The 12,812-nt window shown below is 35.9% G+C and overlaps 1 protein-coding gene across 3 annotated transcripts; it reads right to left on the reverse strand.

Annotated features, from left to right (window-relative positions):
* Window positions 1-1,255: 1,255 nt before the first annotated feature.
* Window positions 1,256-9,054, reverse strand: LOC130738515 (chloride channel protein CLC-c-like). 3 transcript variants are annotated; one of them, XM_057590503.1, is made up of 8 exons: window positions 9,037-9,054; window positions 8,220-8,482; window positions 6,892-7,092; window positions 6,107-6,284; window positions 4,593-4,855; window positions 3,717-3,986; window positions 2,481-3,609; window positions 1,256-1,741 (listed from the first exon to the last, which is right to left on the reverse strand). In XM_057590503.1, the coding sequence occupies exons 1-8, from the start codon at window positions 9,037-9,039 to the stop codon at window positions 1,646-1,648; spliced, it is 2,403 nt and encodes an 800-aa protein (XP_057446486.1). In that variant the 5' UTR covers window positions 9,040-9,054; the 3' UTR covers window positions 1,256-1,645. The 3 variants fall into 3 exon arrangements, with proteins under 3 accessions (XP_057446486.1, XP_057446487.1, XP_057446488.1); XM_057590504.1 differs by lacking the exon at window positions 9,037-9,054 and adding an exon at window positions 8,822-8,973; XM_057590505.1 differs by lacking the exon at window positions 9,037-9,054 and having other exon boundaries at window positions 6,892-7,064; window positions 8,220-8,359.
* Between the last annotated feature and the right edge of the window lie 3,758 nt (window positions 9,055-12,812).

Genomic DNA, 12,812 nt, shown 5'->3' on the forward strand with positions numbered 1-12,812 from the left:
TTAAGGATAATTGTCAAATTTGTCCCTGAATTTGTAAGCGAGTTTGATTTTAGTCTCTATGAGGAAAAATGACGTGACCACCATTAAATGTCATTTTTTCCTAGAGGGACTAAAATCAAACTCGCTTACAAACTTAGAGGCTAATTTGACCATTAACCTTATTACTAAATGTTTGCATCAATCTCAAATCTAATTTTGAAGTGGGCCAATAAGCCCATGGAGTGGGCTAGAGTACTCCCTTTTTTGTCGTTTCCTAATCAATTTTACTTTTTTTTTTCTTAAATTTTTTAAGCAATAAAGATTCGTGGCCCACGCAACAGTAAAAGATTACTTTCGACAAAATTTAAACCGCCACAAAATTGGAAGTCCCAAGTAGACCATCATAAAATTGGGTGTCCCAAATGGTTCAACACTGTTTCGTGGTCTGTGTATCAAGACTGGTTTTTAAGGGACTGTGGTTTTTTCTTTTTGTGGTTGGGCTAATTTTTTTCTTATAATTTTAGGGATTGTATGTTTTTCTTTTTGTAGTTTTTTTTTTTTGCCTGGAGTCCGTGAGGCGGGGGGCTGAGTGGGGCGGGCGGGATGTGGTTTTGATATTATAATGATGACAAAAAATGATAATTTTATTGCGTAAAATCATAATTTGGTAGCATTTAGTTCAACATAGCTAAACATTGAATTTAATGCAGATCAACTTTGAGTTCAATGAAAATTCAGACACATTTAAACTTGTTTTAATGTTTCACTATACCAATGCTAAACCTGGTTTTTGCTAGCATATTTGGGATTAGAGTAATGATATATACACACCTCATTTTTTAAACACTTCATTTTCACCTCTTTTTATTTCTATCTCTCTCATCTTATCATCTATCACATCTCATATTTTCTCTCTCTTACTTTTTATTTTCTTCCTATCTCTCTCACCATTCCACCTCTCCACCTCAAAAGAGAGGTGTGGATGAAACATTATCGTTGGGATTATTGTCTTTTCTTTTTGGTAAAAGATGGGTTGAGAGAGATATTTGAAAGATATGATATGTAATGTGATAAAAAAGAAGAGAGATAAGAAGAGAAAGTGAGTGAAAATGAAATGTAAGAGAAAATTATTAACATAAAAAAAAATTAAAACCTTTTTCTTTTGGTTGAAGTAATTGTATTTTGAAAAATAGTTGGAAAATGTTTATGTGATCACTAAACTATACATGTATAGTAACAGTCGTATGGTTCAAAGTTCACAATGACCCATATTCCATAATGCAACATATTTGCCTAATTAACAATAAAATATAAAGAACAATGATCATCAACTTTTACAAATTCATCACAAAAAGTCAAACAACAGATCTTTATTAACATTGTACCCCAACACAAATCAGTGTTGACTGGTACCCCTGTTTCAAAACCATCAACCTGAAAGCATAAGGTTGACTTCATGCTGAGACAGAGATTAACTATCCACATATTGACACAGTTGCTAAATAACCATCAAAACTATGCAGCAGCCGCATCTCAAGTAGCACTTTTTGAAGAGTCTGTGATAAAATATAGCACTCAAAACTGTATATAAAACTTTGAAACCTGCTGCAGCAAATGAATGCAGCACTTCAATGCTGAAAAAAGAATTTCTTTTCATTGAGATCCCTCAGTGCCATTTGTGATGTTTAATATCAGGGTAAAGCCCCAAAACATGCTCAGGCATGAAATCATGGCGTGTTAGAATCCCAACAACTGGAGGTCTCTGCAATAAGTAGAGATTGTCAGCATATTTCGCACCAGGTGAAGCAATACAAGTTGTAAAACTTGTCAGATCTTATTTGGAATATTTAAATAAACTGTGGAAAGAGAACTCTAGCACCCATGGCACTAACTACTTAGGCCGGTGGTCCCGGGATCAAGTCTTGGAATGTTGCTTGCAGGGGGCCAGGAAGTCCTTACGTGTATACTACTGGACAAACCTGGGAGCCTGTAAGGGCCCAGTTAAAAGGCAAAAATCGGGTGTTACATTAAAAAGGCGTACACTAAGGAAACTCCCCCCCCCCCCCAAGCGAGTTCGTCACCTTCCAAGACTCAATCTTAGGACTTGCGGGATAAGTACCATGGGCACGCGAGTCTTGTGCCCACGGATCAAGATCCTCTTATGTGGAAATTTCACATGACATTGTCATGTAGATATTTTGCACATATCTCTCTCTTCGTATCTAATAAATAGGTGAAACCCACAAAATACTTATGAAGAAAGAGTTAGATACGATGTTTCACGTGACATTGTCATGTGACATGGGAGGATATTAATCCATCAACCCACACATTCAAGTAAAGGAGTATAAGCCAATCTCTGCAGCACTAGTGGTTTAGGTTATCCCAGGCCCCAGCCATTAGCAAGTTGCAGGTTCAAATCTGGCACAACCTCCGCTCAACTGAAAAAAAGAAAGAAATAAAAGAGTATAACATTTAATGGGAGGGAAAAAATATCATACCCCTTGGCTCTTTGGAACAACACACATGTGCCTGAGTCCTTGTTGGCGGAAAATAATGGCAGCTTTGGCTAGTGACATTGTCTCAACTACAGTGTGTGGGGATGAATTAGTAATTGGATGGAGATCAACATACATATCCAACTCTTCTTCTTCTAAATCTAGATCCTCTAATTTGATTCCCTTCCCTGATCCTGCTTTCCCAAAATCTAATACAGAAACTTTATCTATGATACTCTGATCCGCGAACACCCTGTCTCTTGTAAAGTTCTTTGCCTTCAGCAAAACTAGTAAATGAGACCTCAGTACAAGCCCAAACAATTCTGGTGAATCTGAGAAAGGCGGTTCATCAATGACAGGAAATCCGTTATGCCCTGTAGTGTTCAAAACATGCATTATATTTGCAACCCTTTCAATGCCAGAAAAGGTCATCAATGGACCCGAGACAACATCACGTGCAACAATATTCCTCATGTAAGGTTCTGCATGAGCCTCCAAATAAGGAAGCCCTTTGATCTTCAGAATTTGATCGTAGACGCCCTTGTTGAAGCAATCAGCCACAGTTTTCGAGATTAACAAGGCCAGCATCACAAGGGGAAGTAACAAGAGATCATTAGTGAGCTCAAGTAGTATAACACAAAGTGAGACTGTCATTCTCATGGTGCCACCAAGCAAGGAGGCAGCTCCAAGGAGGGCAAAGAGTCCGGTTTCAAGTTTCGTGATTGGTTCAAAGAGCCTCCCGATAAGACGCCCGTAGGCAGCCCCAGCAAGTATGACGGGAATGAAAAGCCCAGATGGAATAGCAATACCATATGTGATTATCCCAAGAAAGTAAATAGTAGCAAAGAAGATAAACAAACTGGAAATATGAAATTCTTTGGTTATCTTGGGACTGAAAAGATTACGAATCGCATCATCGTTGGTATTTAAGAAGAGGGAAGCAAGATCATTGTAGTGGTCTGGTGGACATTGAAACATTTTGTATTCTCCTGACTCATCAACAGAGGGACAAATCACTCCCTTATCAGTAGGACATGGGGTGCAACTTGCAATCCATGGTAGGAAATAATAACAACATGATGTTAAAATAGCAACAGTGACAGCAAGAGAGATTTTGTAAGCTGCACCTTTTCTGCAACAAGAAAAAAGAAGGTTTATTAGTTACTTTGTTAATACACAAGATTAGAAAGCAGAAAGTGAATTGACTAAGAACTAATTAACTTGAATGTGAGGACATACTCATTGATGATGCTATACATGCGAACGACCTTATCCACGAGGAAATTGTATATGCTTCCAAGAAAACCAGCAATGGTTCCCAAGACTATAACTGCTACTATATCACCACCGCTATATGTTACCTTGGCTGAACTTACATCATACAATATAAGACCACCTTCCCCAAATAGCCCACAATTCCCTGAGGAACAAATCTGAATTGCAGATCTTAAAACAATAGCAACCACTGCTGTAGTGAAAAATGTCCTCCAAAGTAGAGCACTCCTCCACCTACAGATATTCACCATAAAGAAAATATACTATTCAGTTTTCTAAAATGGCCACAATTACAGATAAACATCCAATAAAAAAAATTCAGGTCATATTTTTAGCACCAAAGATATCATCGATGTTGTCATGAATCATAGATTAAAACAAGAACATATGAAACAATGCTTCTTTTTATAAACCTTTCAAGTAAACGGTGTCTATCCTTTATTCATAGCTGAGATAAGTAAAAGTTATAAAGCTTAAAATAGAAAACATTATAAGTAGACATAGTATTCCAATTTTAAGTATAAGTTTAAATTCTGGCTTTCAATTAACATCTTTAATACAGTACTTTAGTAAATAATTTTGCTTCTGCTAACAAGAAAGTTTTCGTGGAATCACCCTCTTGTGCAAATGCAAGGTAAGGCTGCCAACAATAGATCCGCAATGAATCCGGCCCTTCCTAGACACCATCATGGTGGGAGCTGTAAAGCACCGGGTTTCCCTTTTTTAACAAAAAAATTGGAGATTGGAAAGGAATATCTTTTTTTACTAGAATTACAAATTTACAATTTAAAGATACCATGAATTTGAGAGAGAAAGATTGTTTTTAGCAGAAATAGATACCATGAAGCCGCCTCTTCAAGGGCAAAAAGGACACCACCTACTGGAGCACGAAAGGCAGCAGCAACACCCGCAGCTGCACCACACGTAATCATGTCTCGCCGGTCTCGGTCATTTTTGAAATATCTAAGCCAAGTCCAAGTCAAATGATACTTGCGAGATCCACCCTGCCCCAACAAAGAAGCTATACAAGCACCTGTATGAACCATAGGTCCTTCTTTGCCCACCACAAATCCAGCAGAAACTCCAAGAATGGAACCAACAATCTGACAGTTAAAATCATAGGTTGCGTACAGAAATTAAATATGTCCCAATAAGTCTTAAGCCAAAATAGAGAAAAAAAATCTCTGAATTTATTAGGAAGAATCAACATAAGCTAAACCAGGGTTGTTAATGGCGGATATCGTAGTGTAGCGGGAAGCCCAAAAAACGCTATTTTGAGCACTATTGCGGCAAGTAGCGGTGAGCCCCCAGGGCACTACGCTACAGGCTATTGCGCCGCTATAGCGCGCTATTAACAAGCCTGAGCTAAACATTGTGAAGATATTTTATATTGTGGTGTCTAAGTGAAAATACCAGAAAAAATAAGATTAAAAACGAATGAAACAGAGAGAAAGTTGGAGGATTACTTATTGACTAAAGATGACAAAATTTCACCTAACATGGTTTGGCAATGTAAAAAGTGTCCTAAGGTGATCAAATTGAAGACTGCCCAATAAGCTAAGAAAAAGACCAAGGAAAACTTTAAGAGAGACCATAGAAACACCTAGATATAAATGGTCTTTTCAAAAACTTGGTTTTTTACATAACACAATGGCACGTTAGATCTATGTAACTGACTTGACTTTGTAAAACAAGGTGTTTGCTGTTGTTTTATTCTCTGAATGAAATCCTGAACATATCTAAATGTGTGAAATTTCTTATCCACTGTGCATCAAGGAAAATCTCAGAGAGAGTAGATTATATCAGTGAAAGGAAGATTTTTCATTTGAATTTGATTACAATTAGTCATAATTGAATCTGAATTTATACAAGAGTACAAGACCAGAATAGGTTAAGGATTAAACTTCTGAGTATTTAGTCCTAGGCATTGATAACATGTCATGAAACTAATTCACCCAAAATCTACAGCTAGTTCTATTTTTTACAAATCCTTTTACAGAAATTAAAAGATGACAAGGTATAACAAAACAGTATAAGTATAAGGTACACCAAACATACCACAATAAGTAGTATACATACAATGGCATATGCGCAATAATTAATCCTTTAACTTTTCCATGGTAATATCCCTTTATCAAACCCTTTAAGGAAAAAATACAATAAAGAATTTACTCTGAACTCTAAAGTTCATATTCAGTCTTCACTGAAAACATTTTATCTGAAGTAGAATACTGATACTTTGACTAGATTTCAATTGTTTAAGGGTAATTCATCATTTTTATGTGTGCTTATGCAGGAAGTCGAAAGAATGAGAGAGAAGGTGGGCTTGCTTCTATGGTTATAGTAATATTTACCTTTACAAAAAGGGTTCTTGGAGCTAGAATGGTGTGAGCGTCGATGCCATTGAGATATGCTTTAACCTCCGGAATCCCAGAGCCTGCTGCTGCTGGAGCAATGAAAGCACAGAGTGCTGAAGCAGCTGCTGCTAAAACTATATTGAGACCAGCATATGCTAGAAAAGCGTCAAGGTATCTGTAACAGAACTACTAGTGTATGAGAATATGCGATCAATAATGGGAACAGAAAAGATAAATATAATTCTTTTGTGACACGAGATAAAAACTAATTACTAGGGGTTGTTTGTGAGTGGGTTTAGGAATTAGGATGTGCTCATGAAAATTGCTAAAACTAAGAACAGAACACAAAAGACTAAATGCTATACATATAAATATAATTACATATATAGATATAGCATATGCCTATTCCATTTCCAACACCAAGAAAGACTATTGAAAAGTTCTACATTCAGACATAACTCATAATAGGACATTATGATGAAACTTATCCATATAGGCTATAGCCAACCCACCTTGTGGGAAAAGTCTTGGTAGTTGTTGTTGGTGTACAAAACGTATTTACAATATATAGACCGATATCAATAATCTCACTTGCCTAAATAGATCGTTATCTTAGGAAACAAACATGAAATAAATCTGTCTAAACAAATATGTCCTAACAAAAGAAACTACAATAATTACATGCTTATTCTTTTTATATTTACAAACACATTTTGAAGTACAGACTAAATGTCATGATTTGTTAAGCATATGCATCTGGTTAGAACTAAAAGCAAGCTCACCTTTGTTTAGACATGAGATTGGTTGTCAAAACCAGCTTAAAACCAGCTATGTTCTCAACCGACACGTTATTAAACCACCCAACCAGTCCGGTTCCTAGTCCAATAAGGAGAGCTAATGCCCACTTAAGAACCACATACTGGAATATCTGAACCTTCTTCCTGGATCTCCAGTCCTGGTTAAATATGTCATTATCAAAAACCCTGAAATTACAGAATAAGTATACTTACATCACCACTCTTTACGTCAGTAATCGGCATCCTAAAACATAGGAAACAAATTCAAAGTTCTTGCTATTCATAAATTTGATTAGCTGAACAAATTATATTGCTTCAAATACTCTGAAAACTTGGGAAGGAATAGAAACATGGAGAAACAGAATTGAATTTGAAAAACGATCATAAAAATAAGTGGCAAAGTTACAACTAGCTACAGGTGAAGGCACTAATCAATTAAGATACTCATTTGTCCAGCATTTAAAAGGAAACACAATCACATCTAGCAAGTAGAAATAATGAGCATTTGCACAAGTATTCCTAAAAATGGACATTGTTTGTCGTTTATGTTGAGGTCCCATATTGACTAAAGACATGGTCACAATAGTCCTTATAAAGCTTGGACTATCCTCACCTTACGAGTTAACTTTTGGGTTGAGTTACGACCAACATGAATTCTAACATGGTATTAAGCCTACCCTGTATCCGTTAATGAACCACCTGCAGATGTGCTGTCCTGCAAACTTCACTCTCCAGATATCTTTAATTAGAGGTACGGCTAAAATACTTGCTGAAAACTTGGAATTTGACATAGCAGTTGTATAACTCAACCTAGCAGGACTTTTCCTTTTCTTTTTGGTTTATAATTTTAGACCACTAATTCAAATGATCTGTCCCACATAAACTGGCATGCTACAAGGCTTTCTTCCTTCTCTAATATTCCTCATCCTTTTTTGTTTCCAGGAAAAAGAAAAAACAAGTATTTCCTTCTAAAATTCTGCTGTTTTCTGAATACAAATTACATAACTTATGAGATCAGTTTACCTGACATTTACAAACAAAATCTCTTACAGACAGATCAAACAATGGAAGTAAATGATGTAATGACATAAATGCATAATTGCAATCAATAAAAGTTACTACAAGGAAACATATCAGAGAAGATCTATGATTAACTGGAAGGAAGTGGAAGAGTTGAAGAGTGGGGGACACTCAACATAAACTTGTCTGATGATGCTCCTTAATATTAAAGACAAACACACTGTCTACCAAGTTATAAACATAATTATTTAAAACTAACAACTAAGGTCCAAAAGGAATTGCTGGTTGCTTACTCATAGTCAAGGCTTTCAATAGGGTAGAGGTTGGATCCAACAATAGCAATCTGGGAGGTAGTGTTAGTCCTCTTTGCAAGAAGTGGCTCTGCATATGCCCTGTTCCTTTCAGATAACTCTGACCAGTACCTTCCAATTTCCTCATCATTCCCATCCAATCGACCACCATTTTCTACATCGCGCACATCATCAGCAGCATGGTTCTCATTTTCTTCTTTATCCATCTCCTTAACAACTTCACCACCAGATTGTGTCATAGGAACCTATTTACATCAAACATATTTTTCGTAAGTCAGAACCAGCAAACACAACCACATCCTAACTATGTGATCAAAGCACCATAGCACATTCACTATCAAAAAGTGAACTCATTAGCTTTATTCTACAGAAACAGCTGGCAAATCATGTCAGACACCACAATTTTCAAAAATCATACAACTAAGTGCATGTTTGGATACACGGTAAATTTCCACACTGAAAAGAGATTGATTCTGCGAGAAGCTACTCCTAGTAGTAGCAGAATTGATTATGTAAGATCTGATCATGAATCCAAACATGCTATAAGAAAACTATCTCTGCACCAAAGTTTTCAACTGACATACTTCAAACCTATGCTATTCTGCAAATTGTTTGATCAGCATACAAATTGGAAATGAACCCAGTAGTATGATAAAACAAGAAAAGATGAGATAGTATGATAAAATATCGCATGAAATCAGTTTTTGTAGCAAACTTATGAAGGGTATTAGAAGAAGCAACATTGACAAGTATAAATGTTGTTTATAAATGCAAGAAAGTGGGCCATCCAGATCAAAACCATTGTGAATCCAATCCAAACTCAGAACATGAAAGATTGAAACTTTGATCAAAAGGAATCATGGGGTATGTACCAACAGGCTAGTAAAATATGACAATCAAAAGGGAAAAAAGACAAAAAAAATCAAATAGAAAAAACAAGTTGAGCTAGAAAGATACACTATTCCAATTTGCAGCTTTTGAACTGGAACTGAGAGAGTCACTGAATTGAAAGGTTGCAGTAACCAATTATATGCAGGTTCATGGAACTATGCTAAGATACAACAATTATTGTTTCTCTCTCTGTGTTGATTGAATCGGGTAATTGTAACGTGAAGGGGAAATGAGTGATATTTGACTTATTTGAGGGAAAAAAATTGACAGATTATTTTAGAAAAGGAATAATTGGAATTGTTTTTAACCACAATTTTGTCATAAAATGAAAATGAAAATGATGGAGCACGGAAATGTAGTTTGAGATAGGAGTAGATTTTTAATTTCATATGCGGGTTATACGGATCTTATCCTTATTTTGAATATATTCCCGGTCATCATCTATATTATTAACATGTTCTAGGTCGCCCCCGTTGGATAGGAGCTGAGGGACATATGAGTTGGATAGAGGAAGGTCAAATGATCGATTCCTGACGGATCCAATTTATTTGTTTGATGTAAAAACAAAATGTTCTAAGTCAAAAGAGCCGTTTTCCTACTAATTAAGTGTAGAAGACAAAAAAAAAAAAGAGTACTAATTTGAAAATGGTAGTGATCCCCCACTACTCACTCTTTTATGTTTTGGTTAAACAAGATGAATTTATTTGAGAGATCAATAGCGCTTCACTCTTGAGAAAGAGTGTTGGGAGATTTTTCGATGAGGGTTGTCACTAACTAACTGAAATTTTACTGACTCCTTAAGTCTTTCATATAAGAAAGAGTAAAATCACTTATCTGGAACCATTCCGTTAATTGTTGCATGTTTTTTCTCTCCTCTTTACCTTTCTTTTTCAGTTCTTCTTTAATGGAGAAGAAGAAAACGATAATAATGTTGATTAAAGAGACTAACCTTATGTTTTCTTTTATAATATCAATTTTGTGATATTTTTCTTATTTCTTTAAGCAATTTATCTCAATCACTTAGGGCCCGTTCGGGGTGTTTGTGAGTTTTCACTTTTTGGTTTCCAAATGCAATTTTGAAAACAAAATGTGTTCGCCAAAAACGGAGCTGAAGTGAGTTTTTATTGATTTTCAAAACCATTTTAGCCTATTTTTCAAAACCACAAAATATGATTTTGTAATTATGGTTTTTAGTTTTAATAACATGTAACTTCATCACCATAACCCCCACCGCAATCACCACCACCGTTGCCACCATCATCACCACTGCCACCATCTCCGCCACCACTTGCATCCTCCACCCATGTCACCACCGCCACTACCGCCGCCTCCACCGCCACCATCTCCACATGCATCCTCCTCCCGTGCCATTGCCTCCACCACCGCCTCCACCACCCTTCACATTGTCACGTGCGCCACCACCACTACTATCGCTGCCACTACCACCACCACCCTCCAACACCACCACTTCTACCTCCACCACATCGCCGACTCCACTGCAACCACCACCACAATCGCCACCGCCACAACCACCATGTCGCTACCACCACTATCATCATCAAGAACACCAAGTAACACCCCCTCCACCATTACACCTTCATTGTCACTACAATCACCTCCACCATCACCACCATCGCATTCGACGTTGGTACTACCACCTGCACTACTATTTCCATTGGCATCACCACCCCCAACACGACCATTGCCCCCACCTCCACCACTATTGTCGGTTACGCCACCACCACCCTCCACCACCATAACTGTCATTGTCACTGTCATTAGGTAACATCAAAACTCTACCACCGTTGCTATCCGACACCTCTATTATCGTGTCACCACTATCACCCATTGTCGTGAATTCACAAAGTTGATATTTGTTGTGACTATTGTGGATTTACAAAGTTAACACCTAGTATTTTAAACTCAAAACTGCAAAAATAAAATAGTATTTATAAAACTGAAGACTAGTTTTAGTTTTTAAAAATTTCAAAACATAAAACCAAAAACTACCTCGAATGGGCCTTATCTATTTGTTTCTTATCTTTAATAATCATCCACATTTAAAAGAAAAAGAGAGAGAGAAAATTTAAACTCAAACTAACTTTATCTCTTTTATAATTTTATTACTAACCACCACCGTCCCATGAAGCATATTTTAATAAAAGAGTGTCACGTTTATTCGTTTAACATAAACCAAGTTGTGCCCAACACGACAAGTACTCCAAGTACTCTCATCTCATGGATATCTCATGGATATATAGTTGCTTTTGCTGAATTTGCATGTGACACATGGAACTGTGAGGTGTTGAGAAAGGGACCTTTTTCTAATCTCAGGTAGATTATTTCATACTAGTGTATTTTACCCGCGCGTTGCACGGGAAATATGTCTATTGTATTTAATACATTAATTAATACTTTGATTATTAAAAATATATTAAACAACGAATGAAATAGAAAAGTCAGAATTGATGAGTAAAGTGGAGATAAAGACTTCTCTTCTAAGCCCGATTGAGACCAAGAGGAACTCGTTTCACATTCTTCGTAAATATGAAGACGATAACACAAATCATAGATATAAGGAATTATCAACATATTAATCTTAAAAAAAATTAATGTTATAGTAGCACAAATCAGAATTGTGTAAGATATATCATAAAGTATAACATTATTGTGTTTATTCCAACTAAGTAGGGATGACAATGGGTAGGTACTATAGTACCATCTCCATACCCGCGTTTTTAAAAATTACATGTACTCGTCTTCATACTCACGTGGGTAGCAACTCGAAGCTCCCCACCTTTAGACAATTCAATGTCATTACAGGAAGCTATCCATCTTTGCCAAAATCTAAATCTATGGATGACAATGGGTCTCAAAATTATAGGGTTCCCGCAAAAAATACTCACTATGGGTATGGTAAAAAACCGCTAAATGGGTATGAGGTTGAGTATAGATAATTACCCGCAAAAAATAGTGGGTATGGGTGCGGGTATAGACACTATAGTATCCAACCGGCCCATATCCGCGCACATATGTTATCATTATTTTTATTATTATTATTATTATTATTATTATTATTATAATTATTATTTGGGAATAATTTAAAAAATTAACTTAAGCTATAGCTTTCAAACTCACTCTTTTTTAAAAAAAGTTTGGGATATATTAATTAATACTCTAAAAATAAATAATAAATAAATTAAGATAAAATCAAGAAATAAACCACCTAAATCCTAATCAAATCTAAAATTTAAAAATGTATTTTTTTACTCTAAAAATAAATCAAAAATAAATTAAGATAAAATCAAGAAATATACAATATAAATCCTAATCAAATTTAAAATTTTAAAATGTATTTTTTTTATGAGAATTAATCTGAGAATGACACGTGTTATTTTTTTTTCCAATTAGTGAATATTCTGCACCCTAGACGATTTTCTTTTCCTCAATCCTTTTGCTTTTGATTAAGAAGAGAAAAGCAGGAATCCTTGAAGCATATGACATCTTACAATTAGTTGAAGAACATAATCAATTCATGAAGAAGATTGAAACAGAAACCCAAAATGAAGTCTTGAAGAATAAAATACCCTCCTTCACCAATTTGAAAGGACTGTGGAGAAAGAATTGTATTTAGTGTATTTGTGAATCTTGGGGTGGAACCCTTGTAAAACAAAAAATCAAAGG

The sequence above is a fragment of the Lotus japonicus genome, chromosome 2, assembly GCF_012489685.1.
Source record: "Lotus japonicus ecotype B-129 chromosome 2, LjGifu_v1.2".
Classification (NCBI taxonomy): Eukaryota; Viridiplantae; Streptophyta; class Magnoliopsida; order Fabales; family Fabaceae; genus Lotus; species Lotus japonicus.

Excerpts from the sequence above, each read along its gene's own strand:
- LOC130738515 (XM_057590503.1), bottom strand. Across the intron at positions 7,093-8,219 it reads ATTGAAAGCCTTGACTATGA|GGTTTTTGATAATGACATAT; the intron begins GTAAGCAACCAG and ends CTGTAATTTCAG. Across the intron at positions 4,856-6,106 it reads CAAGAACCCTTTTTGTAAAG|ATTGTTGGTTCCATTCTTGG; the intron begins GTAAATATTACT and ends TTTAACTGTCAG.